Here is a 25928-nt window from a genome sequence, read left to right as displayed (position 1 = left end):
GGGATCTGCACTGATATTCATCATTGATTATCAGTACAGGCCCATCAGCAATGACCACCAGTGATGCCAATCAGTGCCCCACCAGGGATGTCAGTCAGTTGCCCATCAGGGATGTTTGTAAGTACCTCCTCATCAGTGCCATCTATCAGTGCTGCATATTTGTGCCTCATCAGTGCCCATCAGCGAATGAGAAAACTTACTTATTTACAAAATTTTATAACAGAAACAAAAAAAAAACTTTTTTTTTCCAAATTTTTTTTATTTGTAGCACAAAAAATAAAAACCTCAGTGGTGATCAAATACCACCAAAAGAAAGCTCTATTTGTGGGAAAAAAATATATAAAAATGTCATATGGGTACAGTGTTACATGACTGAGCAATTGTCATTCAAAGTATTAGAGCGCTGAAAGATGAAAATTGGCCCCGGGGCAGGAAGGAGGTGAAAGTGTCCGGTATTAAAGGGGTTAAACATGTGTGCAAAAAATACCCCACAAAATCAGCTCTGGCAGTGAAAAGGTTAAAGGAAATGTTCCCCTTCGGGAAGATGTTACATGTTCCTGTTCCTGCAGCGGCTCAGCGATCCGAGTCCTCTGTGTGACAGCAGTGCGGGGAGAAGTTCCCCGTACCGGCTGTCACTTTATGAAAAGAGCGCGGCCGTGCCATTCATTCACAGAGTTCTGTCCTTTGCCGATGTCAGCTTGTAGTTTTCAATAGTAGTAGTTTATAGGTTGGACTTGATGGATTTGTGTCTTTTTTCAACCTCACCTACTGTTTAACTCCCACACCGCTGCTGAGCTCTCTGGTAGATGAGGAACAAGGAGATTGGGACCCCGATTTATTCCCTTGGACAAGAAGTTTTTTCAAAAAATGTCCACACCCCTGGAACTGTTTCTTACATGATGAAGATCAGTCATGGATTATATCTGAGGTGTATATCAGGGTGTGCTTCTTCCCCACATGAGAGCTGTGATGTCCAGCAACATTCATATAGAAGACATTTCCCGCACTCAAGGCTCTAATACACCTTGAGGGTTGTGTGGGATCCCTGATGTACAGGAAGACAGGACTTCAGTGAGGAACAATTCCTTCACTCAGGACAGGAAAGTGGCTTCTTCCCCGCGTGAGATCTCTGATGTCTGTAAAGAAAAGACTTCCGAGAAAAACATTTCCCGCACTCAGGACAGGAATGCGGCTTCTCACCTGTGTGAGATATTTTATGCACATCAAGACTGGATTTAAAAGGGAAACATTTCCCACACTCAGGACAGGGATATGGATTCTCCCCCGTGTGAGATCTCTGATGGGTGTAAAGATTAGACTTTGTTGAAAAACATTTCCCGCACTCAGGACAGGGAAACGGCTTCTCCCCCGTGTGATATCTCTGATGTTTTGAAAGACTAGACTTCTGTGAAAAACATTTCCCGCACTCGGGACAGGAATATGGCTTCTCCCCGGTGTGAGATCGCTGATGTGTATAAAGATGGGATTTCTGTGAAAAACATTTCCCGCACTCAGGACAAGAATGCGACTTCTCCCCTTTGTGAGATTTCTGATGTGTGTAAAGATGGGACTTCTGTGAAAAACATTTCCCACACTCAGGACAGGAATACGGCTTCTCTCCCGTGTGAGATCTCTGATGTGTGTGAAGCTGAGACTTTATTGAAAAACATTTCCCACACTCAGGGCAGGAATACGGCTTCTCCCCTGTGTGAGATCTCTGATGTGTGTGAAGCTGCGACTTTATTGAAAAACATTTCCCACACTCAGGACAGGAATACGGCTTCTCCCCCGTGTGAAATCTCTGATGTGTGTGAAGATGGGACTTCACTAAGAAACATTTCCCGCACTCAGTACAGGAATACGGCTTCTCTCCTGTGTGAGATCTTTTATGCACATCAAGAGTAGATTTAAAAGGGAAACATTTCCCACACTCGGCACAGGAATACGGCTGCTCCCCTGTGTGAGATCTTTGATGTGTGTAAAGACTGGACTTCAGTGAAAAACATTTCCCGCACTCAGGACAGGAATACGACTTCTCATCCCCGTGAGATCTCTGATGTGTGACAAGATGTGATTTTTGTACAAAAGATTTCCAGAACTCAGGACAGGAATGCGGCTTCTCTCCTGTGTGAGATCTCTGATGATTGTAAAGATAAGACCTTACTGAAAAACCTTTCCCGCACTCAGGACAGGAATACGGCTTCTCTCCTGTGTGAGATCTCTGATGTTTTGAAAGACTAGACTTCTGTGAAAAACATTTCCCGCACTCAGGACAGGAATACGGCTTCTCCCCTGTGTGAGATCGCTGATGTGCGTAAAGATTGGACTTCATTGAAAAACATTTGCCGCACTCAGGACAGGAATATGGCTTCTCCCCCGTGTGAGATCTATGATGTGTGTGAAGCTGGGACTTCATTGAAAAACACTTCCCACACTCAGCACAGGAATACGGCTTCTCACCTGTGTGAATTCTTTTATGCACATTAAGACTGGATTTAGAATGGAAACCCTTTCCGCACTCAGTACAGGAAAACTTCTTCTCTGTTGGAAGGACGGCACCGTCCCTCACAGTCTGAGGTTCCCCAGGATAAGAGGAATACGATGGTCCATCTACACTGTGTGGTGCCGGATGGACATTTGAGGTAGTCGGGTTTTCTCCTGGACTATACTGTGTGATGTCCTCATCTTCTACTTTACAGTCTGGAGACAAAGTGAGACAATCCTCTGAGGTTTTCCTCATCTCCCATCCATGTACTAAAATAGAAATAAAAAGATTATTACTAGACATGAGCAGATTGGTTCCCCTAAACCAGGACTCCGCCCACATCAGGCAGCTTTGTCTCTGAGGATCTTACAATTCAAAATCTTAAAATGTATTATTAGAGGGAGAATCTGCTACATATCAGAGATCAACTTTTTTTTAAATGTAAAAAAGATGTAAAACGCTGTTTTGCAGATGATCAGACAGGAGTGTAATATAATATGATGGATGACAGACTCCCTTGTCATAGACAGGTAGGTGGGTACAAGCTCCCTGCACCTGATGTCACTTATGCTGGCCGAACACAAACTCATTTTTCTTTCAAAAAAAGATTCATCCAATTTTCTAACCATTAGTGGGGTCAAATCGGCGTTCATTTTCCACCACAGTGATGGGAAAATTCCAAGGAGCAGAACAGAAAACTTTTCTCCATCGAACTAATTTTCAAATAGTTTATGTGGTTTGTGGTCAGAAGTTACATTCATTTTAAAATTAAATGTTAAAATCAAGTGGAATTTTCGAACTACACTTGTTCATTCATCAAATGTACAAATAATTTTCATACAAATATTTGTGCGAATATTCTGGTCCAAAAATGGATCCGTGTATGGCCAGCATAGGACATTTAGTAGCAGCAGCATGATTTTATTTTAATCATCTGTTATGATGGGGTTAACAAAATAGTCCTTTATAGTACAAAAACAGTAGATAATCACTACTATAAGGGGTTCATTTATACTGTAAAATAGTGAAAGTAATATATCTTATATCATATATATATATATATAATAATAAATATACCCAGAAGTAGGATATATGGGGATTTTACCTGGGAGTCACACATGAAGATATATGGAGGTTAGAGGGGGGGACTTTTATATTAAAGTAGTACTGAAAGCTGAGACTTTTTTCATGGATATAGCACTGGTCACGCTGTATTGAGGGGCACTGGTCACGCTGTATTGAGGGGCACTGATAAAGTTGTTGGTAATATTTATTTTTGTAACTTAATTCTGCATAAAACATTTAAGTGTCATTTCATTACTGTTTTAATGGTTATTATGCTTTTCTATACCAGTCACAGTTGTGTGGGCTCGATTTACTACTGCCCTTTAGGGGCAACTCTTACTATGTCAAATAGCTGCTTAACGTTGCTCCATCTGGGTCGGGATCGGCTCCCGAATGCTCTCCTGCATTGCTGTATGGGAAGTTTGAATGGCATCGCTGACAATAATTTCTTGGATCACCAGGGGCCTCAACTACCCTGTAAAACTGTCACTGGTGTTCCAATTTTGCGAACATACAACCCTCACATTTGTGTCCTTCAAGAGACCCACTTGATCGGGAGGAAGACCCTTAGTCTAAAAAAACCCTGGGTGGCCCATCAATATCACTCAACATATTTTAACTTTGCCAGGGGGGTCATTATCTGTCGGATATTCCATTATACTCTTGTTCTATTAGGTGCCCTTTAAGCCTTTTGGTATAATGCATGCTTAAATAACCCATGTCTCCCCTTTTGCCCAGTAAACAGCCAGAATCACCATCTCAGCTCCATCGTTCCTCCGTCTGCCTCACAGGGCAGAGGCTCACGACTATTTATTCACACACAAACAGGAAGCCACAAACAGGATGTGACCTCAGAAGATATGACAACACAGGATGTGACTTTATACAACAGCCAATGAATAATGACTAGGAGAGTCTCATGGGTGTGTCTGGGCGGGGGCAGCGTGTACAATCTCCAGCCCCCTGTCTCTGTAAGCTATCCTCAGCATGAATAGATAAAAAACAGCGCTCGCAAATAAATTAAGATTAAATAATATTCAGATTTGGCTATCGTGTTGCAGCTGCTGGATAAAAGTGCTAGGACTTTAATAATATGTAAAACAAAAACCTGCGCTGGCAACTCACCATGCAAATAATAATAAATTATAAATAATATATGCACAATTAGTGTGTGCTAAGTGAAATTGCGCAAAAAACCACTTCCGGGCTAAGTGACTACAAAACGATTCAAGTACACAAATAGTGTGGTATGTGTGAAATTACCCAAAAAAACGACTTGGACGCTAAGCGACTATAGGGCGATAAGATATCACTATACTAGTGCAAAAAAATATATATAATACCATATAAATTGACATTCGTGGTCACAAATAACAATAAGTGAGTCTCTATGAAGAGATAAACGCCAAATTGTAAGTGAAGCAAAAAAATTATTATTAAATCAAAAAATCCTCAGCATGATCACAGAAAGCCTGAGATCATGAACACTTCGCCGGACCACAACGATTCAAAGACTCCCATTCTTATTGTTTGTTCGTGAATCCTTATTCTGCGTTGTTCAGATAACAACTACTGTCTCTGTGGATGGGAGATTATCTGCAGGTGTATGCTCATGGTACCACAAATATGTTGACCAGGCATACAGGGGTGACACGAGCGCACATCCGCTAAACCAATAAAGTCTTTGCGAACACACCCCCCCAGACGATCGTTCTGTGCATCGCACAGGGGCCCTTCGCTGGCGGACATGTTCTTACTCCGCAGACACTTGTCTACATCCCCAAGGAGCTTTCCACTACCAAACGGATCTCAACTGTCAGTCTGCTCCACTCAGCTCTTTAGAGCAGGTTGCGGGAGTACTAACACTGGGAGACACTTATGACAATACATATTAAAATTATTAAAATACATCGTTATAAAATTTCCACAACAGTATCCTTGTCCGCAAGACTCTGCCATTCAGGCTCCTGGAGCTGACGCTTGGCCCAGATGGATGATACATTATAATACATGCAATGATAGAATGCTTAGAGGTACTGCTGGTGGGTTTGTATATACCTCCCCCAGCCTCGACTAAGTTGTTACACAGACTGAGCTCTCTCATAGCCAAATACAAGACCAATAATGTGATACTCATGGGGGACTTTAATATGCCACAGAATCCTGATCTGGATCGCTTCACCTCTGTGGGAGGGTCCACCTCGCATCTGTCTGCCTGGGCGGAGACCTACAGGCTGACAGACCTGTGGAGGTGGAGACATTCCCTTGATAGATCATTTACATGCCATTCTGCCACCCACAAGATTCTCTCACGCATAGACCTGATGTATGCGGGGAGCCCCCTCCTGCCCAGGGTCTAGCAGATTTCCATCCTCCCGAGAGGAATCTTGGACCATGCACTGCTCCTCCTTCGGTCATCTTTGGAAGGATCCCCCACCGATAAACTATGGAGGGTCTCGAGGTTCTGGATCTCTGATCCTGGGGTGGACACCGGGTTTTGCCAACAGATGGCTACCTACTGGGCACTTAACCCGGGGTTGGCTCCAGAGGAGGTAGTATGGGACGCCTTTAAGGCCTCCTCCAGAGGCCATTACCAATCGCTCATTGGGGGGGTCCGCAGGTAGCTGCGGGATGACCTGATTAAGGCTGAGGACCAGGCCACATCCCTGGAACGCCAATATACCCAAAGCTATACCCAAGACTCCGGAGCTACATACTAAACTTCAGGAAAGTACCAGAGAGGTCCTACTGATCTGTACCTCCCTGACTAAAAAGAAATGACTTCAACAATCCCAGAGGATCTTTGAAGAGGGCGAACAGGGGGGTAGGTTGCTGGCTTGGTTGGTACGTGAACAATCGGCCTCCAGGAGCGTCCCCTCATTGATTGTCAAAGACGGGATCAGACAGACCTCCTCAAAAGCAATTAATGACAGCTTTGCCTCCTACTACTCAGACCTTTACTTCACCCGGGTGGACTACTCTATGGAGGACCTTCACATACATCTTTCTTTGACTTCCCCGTTCTGACTGACAACTATAGAGACCTACTTGACTCCCCTATCACCCTTAAGGAGGTACAACAGGCCATTTCTTTGCTCCAGGTGGGAAAAAGACGTATGCTGAGGAACTAGCACCCAAATTTTATTCCGTGCTCTTATCCTCCTTAAGAAAGGGGTCCTTACCAGCCTCCATGTCAGAGGCGGTGATAGTGGTCATTCCGAAACCAGGGAAGGACCCTGAACTCTGCAAATGCTATCGTCCGATCTCCCTGATCGACGTGGATGCCAAGCTGCTAGCGAAAATACTGGCAATCCGACTGACCGGAGTGATCACGGAGTTGGTGCACCCAGGCCAGTTGGGTTTTATGCTGGGCAGAGGAACGGATATTAATATCCGCAGGCTGTTGATCTGGCTAGAGAGGGCAACACAGGAATAGTGGCCGCATTAGATGCCGAGAAGGCATTCGATTCTGTTGAATGGCTCTTCCTCTGGAAGGTGCTGGAATGCTTTGGGTTTGGGCCCAGGTTTATTTCCTGGATTCAACTATTTTCTAGGAAACCGACCGCTAGAGTCAGGGTTAACGGCTTATTATCCGCTCCCTTTAGATTACATAGGGGCACCAGGCAGGGATGCCCTCTCTCTCTGGGGCTTTTAGTCCTGGCAATAGAGCCTTTGGCGATACTGATACGGCAGGACCACAGGGTGAGGGGCTTACAGATTGGAGTGCTTCAAGAGAAAATATCACTTTACGCAGACGACGCCTTGTATCTAGCTGATGCAGGAACCTCCCTACACTCTGCGCTTGAGATCGTAGATCACTTTGGGGGATACTCTAGGGTTCGTATAAATTGGAACAAATCGGTCCTTTTTCTTTATCGCACATCACGGGACACAGAGCAGCCATAGTAATTACTATGTGGGTTATAGGCCACCTTCAGGTGATGGACACTGGTGCAATCAAAGACAGGAAGTTGCCTCCCTATATAACCCCTCCCATACAGGGAGTACCTTAGTTTTTTTGCCAGTGTCTAAAGGTGTTGGTCACGGTTAAGGAAGTTCTAAGAAGATTATATGTGGTGGGGAGCGCTGAAACTGTATAAACACTGGGCTAAATAGCATCTGAGGACGGGAATCGAAATGTACCTTGAGGTGTGCCTGGTTACACAATCTTCATCCCCTTCCAGTCCCTGTGGTTGTCGGCAGCTGATGGTGAAGCGCACGCCAGCTTCCACACACAGAGCGGAGCTTCCATACTAGACGAGCGGTATAGCCTCAGTGCCGGGCGAGGGCACTTTCTAATGCAAGCAGCCATTTGGCTTTTTGTCTTTAATCACTTTAATAAATGGGATTACGCTATTTTGAACTTTCGTGTATCCTTCTATATATTGCCTGACGTTCTACTGGGGAGAGGAAGAGGTTACCCACAAGGCTTATCCACATCATGGTAGCAAGCCATTTCTTGCTAAAAGCTTTAATTGACCTCTTTTTAATTAAAAAAGTCAACATCTTCTGGTAAGCGGACATCCACTTACAGAGCATATAGGGTGTGTTATGCAGCTGGTGAAGGTCGTTTATTCACACAGAGGAAGACTCACCTATATTCATTATATTCATCTTGTGTTATTTTGATACAGCGGAAGATTAATGCCTATTGATGTGCAACATTTTTAATTGCATGTGGACTTTATTTTAGTATTTTTTCAGCATTAGAATTTTCTTATTGTTTCTCACAAAAATAATATTGTGCTATGTTTGCAGAGATTGGATGGTAGTCATTCTCTTGTAATATGCAAGTTTGATACATATATTTTTATTTTATATTTTTTTGTGTATGGTACACTGCAGTGTTCACATTTAGTTTGTTTGAGCATAAATATATAGATGTTATTTAGCCCACTGTATATATAGTTTTAGCTCTCCCCACCACATATACTCTTCCACTTCCACTAGAATTCTAATCTAATTCGGGGGTTAGCAGCTCACAATTTTTTTTTAGTCACATATATCCCATATGTTTTGCCTGTAATGCCTCTCTTGGAGGGCTCGACCCTGGGACCCAGTGCTTTAGTCATGCATCTAATACCAAAGGTTTTTTCTGGCAGGGTGCTATACAGGTACAAGGGAGTGAACCCCCGATAAAAAGTGACCCGGTCCGTGAAGGTTTTTTAACACAGCCCACTGTGATGGGTGAAGATTGGGTCTGTCTGATTTCCAGCAGATCCTGAGGCGGGAATGGTAAGTCAGAAAGACCCTAAAGAAACCCAGGTTTACTTATCGACTTCCTATTATGAGTAGACTATGTCTTGCCTATTTGTCTCCACTAGAGGGCGTGAAGTGCATATCTGGAAGGTATACTTTACCATGCTTCTCCAGCAGCAGCAGCCTGACTCTGTGAGCAGTAGGGATGAGCCGAACACCCCCCGGTTCGGTTTGCACCAGAACCTGCGAACGGACCGAAAATTCGCACGAACGTTGGAACCCCATTGACGTCTATGGGACTCGAAAGTTCGAATCCAAAAGTGCTCATTTTAAAGGCTAATTTGCATGGTATTGTCCTAAAAAGGGTTTGGGGACCCGGGTCCTACCCCAGGGGACATGTATCAATGCAAAAAAAACTTTTAAAAACGGCCGTTTTTTCGGGAGCAGTGATTTTAATGATGCTTAAAGTAAAAAAAAAAAAAAAGTGAAATATTCCTTTAAATATCGTACCTGGGGGGTGTCTATAGTATGCCTGTAAAGTGGCTCGTGTTTCCCGTGTTTAGAACAGTCCCTGCACAAAATGTAATTTTTTTAAGGAAAAAATCTAATTTAAAACTGCTTGCGGGTTTAATGTAATGTCGGGTACTGGCAATATGGATGAAAATCAGTGAGACAAACGGCATGGGTACCCCCAGTCCATTACCAGGCCCTTTGGGTCTTGTATGGATATTAAGGGGAACCCCGCACCCAAATTAAAATAAGGAAAGGTGTGGGGCCACCAGGCCCTATATACTCTGAACAGCAGTATACAGGCGGTGCAAACAAGACAGGGACTGTAGGTTTGTTGTTAAGTAGAATCTGTTTGTAATTTTGAACTGGTACATTTTTAACGTGTTTAGCTCCAGCCAAAAAATCTTTTTTAAGCTTTTTGGAAAACATAGGGAAGGGTTATCACCCCTGTGACATTTGTTTTGCTGTCTTTCTTCCTCTTCAGAAGATTTCACCTCACTTTTTGTCCCAATGACAAATGTTTTTTGAAAATTTGGGTTTTTTTGTGGAACAAGGATTGGAAAGCATCAGTGGAAAGGAGAAATGTTTTTCCCATATTAACTCTTACAGGAGAGAATTTCCCTTCCTAGGGGTAGATTTCATCTTACTTCCTGTTGTCTCCTTCCATTTGCAAGTAGGAGTCGTTTGTAAGTTAGATGTTTGAAAGTAGGGGCCTGCCCTATATACTCAGCAGAAATTTGGGCCTTAGGTGTTGTTGTGGCCACAATACTGTAAGCCCTCACAGGGCCCTGCTGTGAAATATTAGATCAAGAATTGTAATTACATGCCCCTGTTGAACAGGGGCAGAAAAATTGGGCCTTTGGTGGTGGTGCTGGTGCCACAACACTGTAAGTCCTCACTCGCTCTTGGTGGGTGCAGAAATGGGCCCTGCTGTGAAATATTAGATCAAGAATTGTAATTACATGCCCCTGTTGAACAAGGGCAGAAAAATTGGGCCTTTGGTGGTGGTGGTGCTGGTGCCACAACACTGTAAGTCCTCACTCGCTCTTGGTGGGTGCAGAAATGGGCCCTGCTGTGAAATATTAGATCAAGAATTGTAATTATATGCCCCTGTTGAACAGGGGCTGAAAAATTAGGCCTTAGGCACTGGTGCTGGTGCCACAACACTGCAACCCCTCACAGATACTCTAGTTGGAACGCAGGAACGAGCCCTGCTGCAAAGTATTGCATCAAAAATTGTAATTACACGCCCCTGTTAAACAGGAGCAGAAAAATTGGGCCTTAGGCACTGGTGCTGGTGCCACAACACTGCAACCCCTCACAGATACTCTAGTTGGAATGCTGAAATGAGCCCTGCTGCAAAGTATTGCATCAAAAATTGTAATTACACGCCCCTGTTAAACAGGGGCTGAAAAATTGTGCCTTAGGCACTGGTGGTGGCGCCCAGAACCAAAAATGTTCTTACAAGCTATCAGCGTGATGATTGAGGAGGAAGAGGATAATTTCTCAGGGATAGTCACTCAGCATCAGTATAGGCAGTCTTTGAAGGGATCTGAGATTTTAAAAAAAAATATTCGGTTACATCAGCATCAGGTGCTTGGTAGCTGGTGGTGATCCAAGACTGATTCATTTTTATGAAGGTCAGTCGATCGACCGAGTCGGTGGACAGACGCACCCTGTGATCAGTTACAAAGCCTCCAGCAGCACTGAATGTGCGTTCCGAAAGAACGCTGGATGCAGGACAGGCCAGTAGCTCAATTGCATACTGTGCAAGCTCTGGCCAGTGATCCATCCTCAAGACCCAGTAACCCAGAGGATTTTCGGTGGGAAAGGTGTCCAAGTCAGATCTTGCCCCTAGGTATTCCTGCACCATGTAAAACAGACGCTGGCGATGGTTGCTGGAACCGATCATACCTTGGGGCTGCGGACCAAAAAACTGTCTGAACGCATCGGTCAGACGGCCACCTTCTCCACCGCTCCTTCTTTGACTGACCGAAGCCTCAGCAACACGTTGTCCAGAAACAGAAGTTTGTAACCTCCCAGTCTCTGGGAACGCGTTGCACAGACCTTTCTGCAAGGCCTCCCGAAGATGTTTCATCCTCTGCTCCCTCTGCGATGGCAAGATAAGGTCCGCAACCTTACCCTTGTAACGTGGATCAAGGAGGGTTGCCAGCCAGTATTGGTCCTTCTCCTTGATACCACGAATACGAGGATCCTTACGCAGGCTTTGCAGGATCAGGGAGGCCATGCAGCGTATGTTTGCTGAGGCATTCGGTCCGGAGTCCTCTGGGTCACTAAGGACGACATTGTCCGCAGCCACCTCCTCCCAGCCACGTACAAGTCCATGTGTTTCTTGGGACTGATCCCTTAAAGACTGCTGCTGAGTGCCAGGCTCCACGTCCATACTGACACAATCTTCCTCCTCCTTCTCCTCCTCTTCCTGTGTGATCGGCAGGCACGCAGGAACACTGTCTGGATAAAGGGGGTCTTGAGAGCTAAGGAAGTCCTCCTCTTCCTGCATCTGTTCTGCCTCAAGTACCCTGTCCATTATTCCACGCAGTGTGTGCTCCAACAGGTGGACAAGGGGGACAGTGTCACTGATGCATGCACTGTCACTGCTCACCATCCTTGTGGCCTCCTCAAATGGTGACAGGACAGTGCATGCATCCCTGATCATGGCCCACTGGCGTGGGGAAAAAAAAAAACAAGCTCCCCTGACCCTGTCCTGGTGCCATAGTCGCACAGGTACTCATTGATGGCCCTCTGCTGCGTGTGCAGCCGCTGCAGCATGGCCAACGTTGAGTTCCACCTGGTGGGCATGTCACAGATTATGCGGTTCTTGGGCAGGTTAAACTCCTTTTGGAGGTCCGTCAACCGAGCACTGGCATTATATGACCGGCGGAAATGCACACAGACTTTCCTGGCCTGCCTCAGGACATCCTGTAAGCCCGGGTACCTGCCCAAGAACCGCTGCACCACCAAGTTAAGGACATGAGCCAAACAGGGCACATGGGTCATTTGTCCCTGTCGGAGGGCAGAGAGGAGGTTGGTGCCATTGTCGCAAACCACCATTCCTGCCTTAAGTTGGCGTTAGCGTCAACCACCTCCGAACCTGCCCCTGCAGAGCTGACAGAACCTCTGCCCCAGTGTGACTCCTGTCCCCCAAGCACACCAGCTCAAGCACCGCATGGCATCTATTGGCCTGCGTACTTGCGTAGCCCCTTGAACGGCTACGGAGCACTGCTGATTCCAAGGACAAAGCACAGGAAGAGGCCATGGAGGAAGAAGAAGAGGAGGGGGTGGAGGAGAGAGGTGTGTCACAATCATTAGCATTTTGGAGGCATGGTAGCGGAACAACCTTCAACACTACTGCACCTTGTCCTGCATCCTTCCCAGCTGCCAGCAGAGTCACCCAATGCGCCGTGAAACTTAGGTAACATCCCTGTCCGTGCCTGCTGGACCATGAGTCAGCGGTAATATGCACCTTACCGCTGACTGCCCTGTCCAGCGAGGCATAGACGTTGCCTTCCACATGCCGGTAGAGAGCCGGAATCGCCTTCCGTGAGAAAAAGTGGCGTTTGGGTACCTGCCACTGAGGAATCGCACATTCCACAAACTCACGGAAGGGGGCAGAGTCTACCAACTGAAAAGGCAGCAGTTGAAGTGCTAGCAATTTTGCCAAGCTAGCATTCAACCGCTGCGCATGTGGATGGCCGGGAGCAAACTTCTTTCAGCGGTGCAGCAGCTGGGGCAGGGAAATTTGCCTGGTACAATCTGACGTCGGTGTACCAAAAGCAGATTGCCCACAAGTACTTGGCTGTGACACACCTAATTCTATGCCTTCATTCCTCTCAGTGCAGGTCTCAGAGAGGACTGAAGGTATAGTGGGGTTGGAGATCTCAGCTGATGAGGAGCAAGGAGAGGTCCTCTTTGTTCTTTGGTGTGGGTCTTTTAGATACGCTTGCCAACGAACTGCATGGCAGGTCAACATATGTCTGGTCAAGCATGTGGTACCCAAGCGGGAGATGTTTTGGCCACGCGAGATACGCTTGAGACATATGTTGCAAATAGCAGCAGTGCGATCTGATGCACTCGTCTCAAAAAAGGCCCACACAAAAGAACTTTTTGAATAACGCGCAGAGACTGCAGCGCCCTGCACATGTGGAGCTTTGGGGTGTGATGCAGTCAATGTGCTGCCCTTAGGCTGGCCCCTGGAGGGCATCCTGCCTCGTTGGTGATGTGCCGCCTCCTACTCCTCCTTTCTCCTATCAGGCACCCACGTTGATTCAGTGACCTCATTATCCCCTCCCTCCTCATCACTGGAGCAAACCTGGCAGTATGCTACAGCAGGGGAGCATGACTGCCAGATTGCTGTCCTTCTTGGGCACCCCCTCTGTCCGTGCTCATGTTACTGCCTTCATCGAGCTCAGTATCATCATCAGAGCCTTCCAAATGCTGGGCATCCTCCTGGAGCATGTACCCAACACTGTGGTCAAACAGTCCGAGGGACTCCTCAGGAGGACATGGTGGGGCTAGGGAAGGAGTCGCTGATGACATTGAGCCGAGGGAAGAGGCCGCTGCTTTGCCAGACAAAGTACCCTGGGCATGGGTGAGAGAGGATGAGGAGGATGAGGACGGCTTGGTCATCCACTCGACCAAGTCTTCCGCATGTTGCGGCTCAACACGGCCAGCTGCCGAAAAAAAGGCCAAGCGTGCCCCACGGCCACGTGCTGATGAGGATGCACCGTCTCCACGACCAGCACTAGACACAGAGCCTGCTTGCCCTCTCTTATTGGCTTGTGACTGTCTGCCTCTCCTTCTTGGCCTTCCAGACATACTAATGGCCTGTAGCTGCACTAAGCTGGGATATAGATATATATGTACTGATACTGCAGCTAGCAAAATCAACTGCCTGCCTGTAGTATGAGAACACCACCAACCTTCTACAGGTAGCTTTAGCTGAACACTGTGCAGAGCTCGCAAAAAACTAACTTGTAGCTTTTTTAGCTGCCTGCGGTAGTGATAGGATCAGGAAAACACCACCAACCTTCTACAGGTAGCTTTAGGTGAACACTGTGCAGAGCTCGCAAAAAAATAACTTGTAGGTTTAGCTGAACACTGTGTGGTGGATGCACCACACTAACTTGTAGGTTTAGCTGAACACTGTGAGCAGGACGCACAGCACTAACTTGTAGTTTTAGCTGAACACTGTGAGCAGGACGCACTGCACTAACTTGTAGCTTTAGATGAACACTGTGCAGAGGTCTCACTACACTAACTTGTAGGTTTAGCTGAACACTGTGAGCAGGACGCACAGCACTAACTTGTAGTTTTAGCTGAACACTGTGAGCAGGACGCACCACACTAACTTGTAGGTTTAGCTGAACACTGAGGTGGACGCACCACACTAATTTGTAGTTTTAGCTGAACACTGTGAGCAGGACGCACCGCACTAATTTGTAGGTTTAGCTGAACACTGTGAGCAGGACGCACCCCACTAACTTGTAGGTTTAGCTGAACACTGTGAGCAGGACGCACTGCACTAACTGTAAATAGTCTAGCTGCCTGACTGTGGTACTAATAGGATCAAAAGAACACCAGCAATTTTCTTCAGGTAGCTGTATATACTGTAACAAGACAAGCCTGCCTGTCAGTAAGAAGATAACAGGAACGGATCTAGCTGAACACTGTGAGCAGGACGCACCCCACTAACTTGTAGGTTTAGCTGAACACTGAGGTGGACGCACCCCACTAACTTGTAGGTTTAGCTGAACACTGTGAGCAGGACGCACCCCACTAACTTGTAGGTTTAGCTGAACACTGTGAGCAGGACGCACTGCACTAACTGTAAATAGTCTAGCTGCCTGACTGTGGTACTAATAGGATCAAAAGAACACCAGTAATTTTCTTCAGGTAGCTGTAAATACTGTAACAAGACAAGCCTGCCTGTCAGTAGGAAGATAACAGGAACGGATCTAGCTAAACTGAATACAGTGTATATATATATATATATATGCAACACCTGGGATGAATATATATACACAATACACTGTGAGTGCAGCTAACTGACTGACTTTTCTGCTTAATCTATCTAACTCAAATCAAATGACACTGTCTCTCTGTCTGTCTGTCTATCTCTTTCAACGCCGGAACACACACTACACAGGGCTGCCGTGCAGGCGGCCTTATATAGTGTGGGGCGTGTACTAAATCCCCTGAGCTATAATTGGCCAAAGCCTCCTTGGCTTTGGCCAATTACGGCTCTCTGTTCAGACGGCGCTGTGATTGGCCAAGCATGCGAGTCATAGTGCATGCTTGGCCAATCATCAGCCAGCAATGCACTGCGATGCCGCAGTGAATTATGGGCCGTGACGCGCCACACGAATTTGGCGCGAACGGCCCATATCGTTCGCAATTCGGCGAACAGACGATGTTCGTGTCGAACATGGGTTCGACTCGAACACGAAGCTCATCCCTAGTGAGCAGCCATCAGCAGGCTAGGGGATTTTTCTGTTATCCAGACTCCCCCTGGAAGAGCTCCTTCTTTCCCCCAAACCCAACCCCCGTCGTCCCATTCGTGGGATCGCGCCTATGGGAAACATCATGGTTTATACAAGGGTGGGTGTTGGGTGATCATATGATGCACAAAAGGGGGCGTGGCTTAGCGGCCAGCGTGCACGAGGAATGGCATGGATAGAGTTGCACAGCACAGGTGCAGGGCTCACTCCCTATTTTAAAAGTTCTTTTCTCAGAACAATCTGGTGGCTGCTGGAGAGGACAGAGCATATGGGGCATGTAAGCTGTATGTGTACTGGACATAGGCATTCCTAAAGACACGTCTACTCAGCATCAGGCTGAGCAGTTATAGCAGCATAAAAAACTCATTGCTGGGCTAATGCTCAGCAGTAGATGCATTATATGTTGTACCTTGGCTGTTGTGCTTAGGACTATGTTTTATTCAGCAGGGAGGAACGCAGGGGTGCTGCGGTCAGGGTCTGAGGATTCTAGTCATTCCACAGTACCTTCCTTCCCTGAAAGACCTGAAGACTGGTCAGTCTGAGCTATCCAGACTCTCAGGTGTTGCAGCTGCTTCCAACATTTCAGCCCCTGGATACGTCACCAAGGACGACTTGGCTTTAGCGTTAGCTAGGTTGGAAGGGAAAATAGCTGAGACGATCGTGTCTTCTTCCCAGGAGGGGAGGAAATGCGACAGGTCCCCTTCTCCAGACCCTGACTTCCAGCATTAGCAGGAGTGGCCAGATGTTGAACTACCTTTGGGGGGATCAGGAAGAAAGGCATGCGGATGTCTCTTCCTCTGGGGGTTCAGTCTCAGAAGAGCCTTTTTCAGCCTCACAATCCCAAAGACTGTTCAGTCCCTCCCTTACACAGTTAGTCCGTTCTGGGTATAAGTTGCCCCCAGCAGAGGCAGCTTCCTCTTTGGGTTCTCTAAAAATCTCCACAGGATCCTCATACAGGTGCTTGCTTGCAAACTAGCTAAAATGCACAACTGCTAGAATGCACAGTTGCTGGAGCACAGTTGCTAAAAACACACGGCTGCGGAATCGCACGGTTGCTGAAGATAACTTTTTTTTCTTACCAGTTCACATTTTTGCATAAAGATACATGATTATGGGTGTACAAAATGCATGGTGGACATGTTTGTGTAAAAACAAGAAACGGAGCATGTTTATTGTTGTTTACATAAAGACGCATGATCGCACGAGGTGACAGGATCACTCCAGGATACATGGTCACATAAAGATGCATGATTATGTTTGTATAGATATATAGGCGGTCCCCGGGTTACAAACAAGATAGGGTCTGTAGATTTGTTCTTAAGTTGAATCTGTTTGTAAGTCGGAATAGGTACATTTTTTAAGTGTAGCTTCAGCCAATAAAACAATTTTTAAGCTTTTTGGATAGCATAGAGAAGGGTTATCACCCCTGTAACTTTGTTTTGCTGTCTGTACCCCTATTCAGAAGATTTCACCTCACTTTCTGCCCCAATGACAATTGGATTTTGAAAATTTTGGGTTGATGTGGAAACAAGGATTGGTGATAAAAGCATCAGTGGAGACACCTTTTACCCATAATAACACTTACAGGAGTGAATTTCTATTCCTAGGGGTAGATTTCTTCTCACTTCCTGTTGTTTCCCTCTGTTTGTAAGTAGGAGTCGTTTGTAAGTTGGATGTTTGTAACTAGGGGACCGCCTGTACATGGTTTTTACATAATCGCATAAAAAATGCTTAGTCGCATGAAGATGTTTGATCACATAAAAATGCTTAGTCGCATGAAGATGTTTGATCATATAAAAATGCTTAGTCGCATGAAGATGTTTGATCACATAAAAATGCTTAGTCGCATAGAGATGTTTGATCACATAAAGATGCTGATCGCATGAAGATGTTTGATCACATAAAAATGCTTAGTCGCATAAAGATGTTTGATCACATAAAAATGCTTAGTCGCATAAAGATGTTTGATCACATAAAGATGCTGATCGCATGAAGATGTTTGATCACATAAAAATGCTTAGTCGCATAAAGATGTTTGATCACATAAAAATGCTTAGTCGCATAGAGATGTTTGATCACATAAAGATGCTGATTGCATGAAGTTGCATGATCACCTAAAACTATAGGTTTACTTAAATAAACATGACTCCTCATAATCACATATGTCTGCATAGATACGTGTTGCGTAATGTTGCATAATATATTTCATGAACACTTGCTTGCAAGATACTTCCATGGCACACTTACAACATGAATGCGTGTGTACAGCGTGCACTTTTTATATTTTGCAAAAAAAACCCCAAAAAACATATTTTGTGAACTCATGCTTCCATGAACGCACGCTTCCATAGAGGCATATTGTTTTAACACATGCTGCATACATTAAATTGTACGCATATGTACTTGTTTTTTTTTTTCTGGAACTATTTACCTATGTTTACATAGGACTACAAAACAGAGTCCCAAGTCCCCATTTTTTTTTTTACTAGGGTCAGAAGGCAGGTGTAGGAAAATAAAATAAAATTGGAAGGTGACACAGTCTCACATACGAGTTGATTTAGTAAAAATGGAGAGAGCAAAATCTGGTGCAGCCCTGCTGATCAAAGCCAAACCCAAAAATCTCTTTTTTGGGGGCTGTGCGAACACGCCAGAGCTCATCCTTAGTGGTATACATCCATTGATGCACGACTGGACCCATTTGGGGGTCTTCCCTTGAGGTGAGAGGCCAGCACACACAGGGTGTGGATTGGAGAAGGATATTTACAAGCTATTATATTACCTGCATTTGGACCTTTTTTTCTTCTTTCTTTGCTGCACTTACTCCTGTAGAGACTATTGCTTAGTACCTTCAGTTACTTCGGATACATTTTGGATTACTCATCCCTGTTGATTTTTTATTTTCTGATGCCATTGTTATTGCACGATTTTGTACATTGGGAAGTGAGATTGTTATCAGCACTTTATTATTAGCACTTTATACCTTAGGATGGTTTTAGAGGTATCCATGAACAGTATTAACACTTTATACTTTAGTATTGTTGTAGAGTTATTTAGTGCTGCTTCACTACAAATCACATATACTCCTTGGTAGAGATCGACCGATATATCGGCCAATATTTGGTGTTTTTTACTTAATCGGCATCGGCCGATTGTGCTGATAAAAAAGGCCGATTATAACTTCAGGGTGACTTGCAAATGACTTCTGTAATAGAAGTCAATACAAGTTTCCTGAAATCTTCTGTGAAGGGACTTCTCTCCTCTCTGGGCAGCCTGCCAAATCTGATAAAAAGAACCTGAAGAGATACAATGTTTACAGTTATGAATGAACTGAGCTCCCTGTGTAGAAGCTCTCAGTTTAACCATTTAAAGACTAAATCTTTTCTGACACTTGTTGCTTACAAGTAAAAATCCTGCATTTTCTGCTAGAAAATCACTTAGAACCCCCAAACATTATATATATTTTTTTTAGCAGAGACCCTAGGGAATAAAATAGCGGTTGTTGCAATATTTTATGTCACACGGTATTTGCGCAGCGGTCTTTCAAACGCAATTTAAAAAAAAAAAATACACTAATAAATTAAAAAAATAAAACTAAGCAGTAAAGTTAGCCCATTTTTTTTCCATCCAAAAGTTTTGATTACCTGTTTTTGTGTATTTAATATTTAAGATATTTTTTTTTTTTTTTTTAATCTAAATTCTACATACAAGTGAACTGATTGGAGGGTTTGTTTTGTTTAATAAATGTTTAAATGTAAAAAAATTTCTGTATCACTTATTACTTAAGGTTGCTTTCACACTGGAGCGGGCATGCGTTGAAGGTAAAACGCTGCTAGCTTTAGCGGCGCTTTACCGTCATTTTAGCGGTGCTATTCGGCTGCTAGCGGGGCGCTTATAACCCAGCTAGCAGCCGAGGAAGGGGTTAAATGTGCCCCTGTAGCGCCGCTGCCAAAACGCTTTGCAGGCGCTTCGGCAGCGGTGCGCATTCATTTCAATGGGCAGGAGTGGTGGAGCAGCGGTATGCACCGCTCCAAAGATGCTGCTTGCAGGATTTTATTGTAACATCCTGCCAGCGCATCGCCTCAGTGTGAAAGCACTCGGGATATCACACTGAGACTGCAGGGGAGCCATTTTGCAGGCACTTTACAGGCGCTATTTTTAGCCCAAAAACACCTGAAAAACACCCCACTGTGAAAGGGGTCTAACTGTTAGATTTTATGAGATGAAGGGAAAAAAAAAAAAAAAAAAAAAAAATCGGCCTAATATATCAGCCCAAAAAATTCGGCATCACATATCAGCCATCGCCCACCGCGATTTCTAAATATCGGCATCGGCCAGAGAAAAACCCATATCTGTCGACCTCTACTCTTTGGTGCTGGCAACACTTTAGAAGTCAGCTGCTTTATCTATATCTCTTGCATTAGGCACTTTATCACGTTTTTTTGTTTACACGTTTAGTGGCGCATTAGTACTTCACATTTAAAATTCTATAACCCACATAGTAATTACTTTGGTTGCTCTGTGTCCCGTGATGTACTCCAAGACAAGGATTTTACAGGTAAGCTCGAAAAATTCTATTTTTCCCTTCATCCCTCGGGTTCTGGGGCGGCTACTGGCACCCTGCTTCAATGGGGGGAGGAGTTTAAGTATCTGGGCGTAAACGTCCGTGGGTCCCCACAGGTGTACATAGCTTACAACCTCTCTCCCCTTTTGGCTCAGTTGGGCAGAAAATGCCAACTCTGGAAGTCTCTGCCCCTGTCTCCAGTGGGAACAGTAAACTTGCTAAAGATGGTGTATCTCCCCAAGTTTCTGTACTTTTTCGGGAAAACCCCATCCCTTATCCCTAAATCCTTCTTTCAAAAGATGGACAGCATTATCTCTGCTTTCGTCTGGGTGGGGAAAACCCCGAGACTGGCGAGGCGGACACTCCAACTCCTCCTCTCGCAGGGGGGGCTTGGCAATGCCCCACTTCCAACTCTATGGCATGAGGCCCCCTCCCGCCGTGCTCCGGTGCCTCATGCCACTTACTGGAGCTGCCGGCAGCGGCGGTGGCAATCGCATCCTTCTCCCTGTTAGGTATGGAGGTGAGTGAGGGGAAGATGGCCCCCACTCGTCTCCATACCATTGCAGGGCAGAAGCGATGTCAAAGAGGTCACTTCCGCCCATAGCTCTTAAAGAGACACTTCTTTTTTTTTTCAAACTACATTTTTTTTTTTTATTACATTTTAGTGTAAATATGAGATCTGAAGTCTTTTTGACCCCCCAGATCTCATATTTAAGAGGTCCTGTCATGCTTTTTTCTATTACAAGGGATGTTTACATTCCTTGTAATAGGAATAAAAGTGACACAATTTTGTTTTTAAAAAACAGTGTAAAAATAAAATAAAAAGGTAAAATAAATAAGAAAAAAAAAATTTCAATGTGCCCCGTCCTGCCGAGCTCGCGTGCAGAAGTGCATGCATACGTGAGTAGCGCCCACATATGAAAACTGTGTTCAGACCACACATATGAGGTATCGCCGCAATTGGTAGAGCGAGAGCAATAATTCTAGTCCTAGACCTCCTCTGTAACTCAAATTATGCAACCTGTAGAATTTTTTAAACGTCGCACATGGAGATTTTTAAGGGTAAAAGTTTGTTGCCATTCCACGAGCGGGCGCAACTTTGAAACGTGACATGTTGGGTATCAATTTACTCGGCGTAACATTATCTTTCACAATATTAAAACAAATTGGGCTAACTTTACTGTTGTCTTATTTTTTGATTTAAAAAAAGTGTACTGCTGTGCAAATACTGTGTGACGGAAAGTACTGCAACTTGTAAAAAACAAGTCTGAAAAATAAGCCCAGTCTTAAAGTGGATAAATGTTTACATGAGACAAGTTGCAGAGATCCCACACCGCTGCCTCCCATCTCCTGAGACTGCACTCAGTGACTTGGGTCTGAGACTATACAGACATATCCCTCCACCCGGCACAGCCAGCAGATAACAGAACAAGTAACCCTAGGAGAATTGTTCTGTCATACCCGGGTATGGGGCAGAAGACCCAAAGCACATACCCCAGGTGCCTAGGTCTAGTAATGCCTATGGTGAAAATTAACATTTTGCTGCCAGCTGAACCCCAGAACTTCCATAAATCCAGTCTAGATATATAAATTGTGTCTGCAGCACAAAGAAGGAAGATTATCCGAGAGAAATACAGGAATACAGGAAGGGGAACACAGCTCAGGAAAGTGACCAGGGGATTACAGGCTGATATCACCCAGTCCCCGCCCTACTCTGGACCAATCAGTGAGCAGTATGGGTGGAGGAATGTATTTAGTGTTAATGACCCACCTGTGCTGATCTCTGTAGGGGTGTCCTCCTCTATAAATGTCCCCGTTATTCCATCCTCCTCCATAGACTGCTGATCATCCCTCACATACCTCTCTTCTTCTTCTGCTTTAACCTCAAATTCTATATCGATTGGATCTCCACTCTAAATCAAGGAAATGAGAGAGAATATCATCTGTAAGATATAAGCTTTGATATTGTGACATCACATAAAGAATCCAAACATTATTTCCACAAGTCCATGTTTTAGATGCTCCGTCCCACCAACCTTGCAATAGGGGGGGATGTTGGGACCTTCCTGTGTGGAATCCCGGGAATCCAGATGACGGGGACATCTCTCTGGTGGGTTCCTGGTATTAGGTGGCTCCATAATGCCAAACTCTTCATCCTCCTCTTTATATTCTTCTTTAACATCAATATTATCATCCCCGAGGTTTCCACTCTGAATGTATAATAAAACATTCATTGTAACAAACATGCTGTGTATAAATCAGAACTACCAATAATTGTCATTCACCTACCTGATGATGAGGAGGGATGGTGTGATCTTCCTGTGTGGAATCCCGGGAATACAGAGGACGGGGACATCTCTCTGGTGGGTTCCCATTACTGGATCCATCTGTAGGAAACACACACACTGACTGAATACATTGTTTCTATGTGTTTATCAGATGATGGGGGATCTAGGTGGACCCTCCGTACTGCTCCCTCCTTTACAATAAAGTCTCCTCTTACCCGGTGATGTGAGGGGCGGCTGATTGTCCATCATGACGTCCTTGTAGAGATCCTTGTGTCCTTCTAAATACTCCCACTCCTCCATGGAGAAATAGACAGTGACATCCTGACACCTTATAGGAACCTGACACACACAAAGATACAGTCACCATCCAGACACATCCCTTGTCTGTTACTGGATAATGTCCCAGAATTCCCAGCACCGCTCACCTCTCCTCCATGATCTCTCTGGTGACTTCTAGAATCTTCTTTGTATTTCTCTATTCTATCAGGGAGGGAGGCGGAGGCAATGTGATGGTCATATGATCTCCAGACTTCACACAACTCTAGATCTGAACACAAATAGTAAAAAATAATAATTTTCTCAGTATCCTCCTCACCTCTCCGGTCAGTTCTCTATTTATTAAAGCCCCACTTCAGGCTGAGGTATAATTTACACACACAGGACCCCCACACTACGCAGGTTAAAAGCTTTTTGCAGGCATTCTAATGTCATTACATAAAATGCAGGACCAACAGTCCCACTTTGCTAGTGAGGATGCCAAGGGTCCACCCACTTCCAAAGATCATCAGAAAAAAGAGCCAGATGGAGGGACATTGGGAGGAGGAGCTGTGAGGTCAGTGTGATGTCATAGGACATATAGACTCTGGATGGAGGGACATTTGGATGGGGAGATTTGAGGGGTCCTATATATGAGGCTCCCATGCAAACCAAATCATTGTTCCTGGGTGTGTCCTACCTCTCCTAAACTGAAGAGTGAACTTTGACCTTTACCATACAGAAATCTGTCAGGAATCTGTGAAAGTAAGCTCTCATGTGATCAGGTGACGTGCGGAGGAACGGAGTGTAAATAGCAGACAATTTTCTCCAGAGCTCCTAATGGTGGGGATGGATTTTGCTGAGTGCTGGTGCCAAGTTTCCACCCCCCAGGATCACTGCAGGTGTGGAGAAAAGCTGTGTAAGAGGATATGGAGGAGAGATGAGGAGGAGATCCAGGAATCAGGATAAAGGTCAGGACAAGCAACAGACGAGCGCATCCAAGAGATGAAGCCGGGGTCACTACACAGAAAATCAATCCAAGGAAACAACAGGCAGGACGAGGAATAGCAAGAAGGAGCTCAGAGACAAATGAGAATATTGCTCAGCCAATGGGAGATTATCTCAGCATGACTTACATAATGAAGGAGATGAGGGGGAGGGGAGGAAGTCACTTATGGTGACCATAGAGACATGGAAATTCAGCTGGTTCAGCAGGGATCGGTCACATTTCCATCCATGTGTGGTCACTGCCGGATAAAAGTCACTCCATCAGCGGCTGCAGCCAATAGCTTCATCACTGATCTGTGTATTCTGAGAGCGGAGGAGCGCCCCCCATTGTCAGAATACAATAGTGCAGCGGGGAGGATTCCCCCATCCCCCTCCAATGTGTGGATGGGAGAATCGCTTCAGTTTTTTCCTCTCATCCCGCTGGATGAATGATAAAACTGATCCATGTATGACCAGCTTTGGAAAAAAGATATATTAATCATCAACTGATCCCCCTGAAGGGGTTAATCTACATATTACCTCCTCTGCCGCCAGATCCTGCAGCGTCTTCTCACTACATCCTACCAAATGTAATGTCCTGTTTTATCTGACATCACTTCCTGTCTGTATTCCATAGAGACTTCCTGACTGAGTAGAAGTGAGATCACCACCTTGTGGAGCTTAGAGGAACTGCAGCCCTAAGAAATGTCTTGTAGTGTGAACACGGCTTTGTACTGTGTGTGTATGTACTATATATACTCCCCCTTTCTCTCCTCCCTGAGTGTTAATCAAACAAGCTAGAAAAGCTCCAACACAGGATGGATCTGTGGGAGCCTAAAGTAGCGCAGTGCCACGTCCTCTAAAGGTATAGAAATTTGAAAGCACATAAAAAAAGAGGCACCAATTATATAAAAAATAAAGTAAATGTTATATATATATATATATATATATATATATATATATATATATATATATATATATATATATATATATAAAACATAAAACATGTTAAAAAATACTGCCCAATGCAGTGATGACTAAACCTCTCCAATGTGGATCAAACACATCAAGAACATGTCAAATTAAGACATATAAGGTTATACTGAATAAACTGCTAGTTCTACATGTTTTGTGAGAAAGCTCTTCTTCAGGAGCTGAATAATTTCTAAGAGAGGAAAAAGATAATAATTTTAATGGCGTACAGTCATCATAAGATAAATGTCTCGAGGAGCCAACATGCCCACCATGGCAACAGTCCGAAAAAGATCAGATATAGGGCATGCAAGTGGTACAGTGGATAACACGTGGGGGTGTGCTTTAATAGATACTTACTCAGATAATGTTTCGAACAGAGGAGAAGGACAATATTTTTTTGCCGGGACCAACAACAGGGCCGTCTTTAATTTTGATTGGGCCCTGGGCAAACATTTTCTTGGGGCCCCCCCTCCATTCTGAGACATACAAAAAATAGCAGGTAGACTCAAAATCAGTTTACTGCAGCAGATCACGCAGCGATTGCAATTGTTTGCCAGAGGTTACAGCCTATCATTACTGCTCAATGGCTGGTTTCTAGAGGTTACAACACATAATTTCTGCTTGCCGATTGGTTGCTAGAGGTTAATGTACATTATTAGCGCTCACTAATTGGTTGCTAGGGGTTACAGCACATCATTAGCACTTACTGATTGGTTGCTAGGGATTAAAGCAGATCACTACTGTTTGCTGATTGGTTGCTAGAGGTTCATGCACATCATTACCTCTCACTGAGCAGTGGAGCAATCCCAAATAATTGAGCAAGTAAAGGGGCACATTAATACACATACTACAGGAGAAGTTCAGAGACTGCGGACATACTGCAGGAGACAATCAGAGACTGCGGACATACTGCAGGAGACAATCAGAGACTGCGGACATACTGCAGGAGATTACCAGAGACTGCGGACATACTGCAGGAGACAATCAGAGACTGCGGACATACTGCAGGAGACAATCAGAGACTGTGGACATACTGCAGAAGACAATCAGAGACTGCGTACATACTGCAGGAGATTACCAGAGAC

General features: G+C 44.9%; 1 protein-coding gene across 1 annotated transcript in view; it reads right to left on the bottom strand.

The window, feature by feature from the left end:
• Positions 1–238: 238 nt before the first annotated feature.
• The window catches only part of LOC141121929 (uncharacterized), a 64802-nt gene continuing 39112 nt past the window's right edge, over positions 239–25928 (bottom strand). Inside the window, exons 2-8 of the mRNA XM_073611682.1 lie at positions 24409–24435; positions 23052–23173; positions 22842–22965; positions 22628–22725; positions 22375–22548; positions 22110–22251; positions 239–2754 (exon numbers count right to left, since the gene is read on the bottom strand). Coding sequence (XP_073467783.1) covers positions 1088–2754; positions 22110–22251; positions 22375–22548; positions 22628–22725; positions 22842–22965; positions 23052–23173; positions 24409–24435 — 2354 coding nt within the window. The 3' untranslated portion in view covers positions 239–1087. The remainder of the gene's footprint in view (positions 2755–22109; positions 22252–22374; positions 22549–22627; positions 22726–22841; positions 22966–23051; positions 23174–24408; positions 24436–25928) is intronic.

Source organism: Aquarana catesbeiana, unplaced genomic scaffold, assembly GCF_042186555.1.
Source record: "Aquarana catesbeiana isolate 2022-GZ unplaced genomic scaffold, ASM4218655v1 unanchor234, whole genome shotgun sequence".
Lineage (NCBI taxonomy): Eukaryota > Metazoa > Chordata > Amphibia > Anura > Ranidae > Aquarana > Aquarana catesbeiana.
Note: the sequence above shows the minus strand (reverse complement) of the source record. Positions and strands in the feature narration are given on the sequence as shown.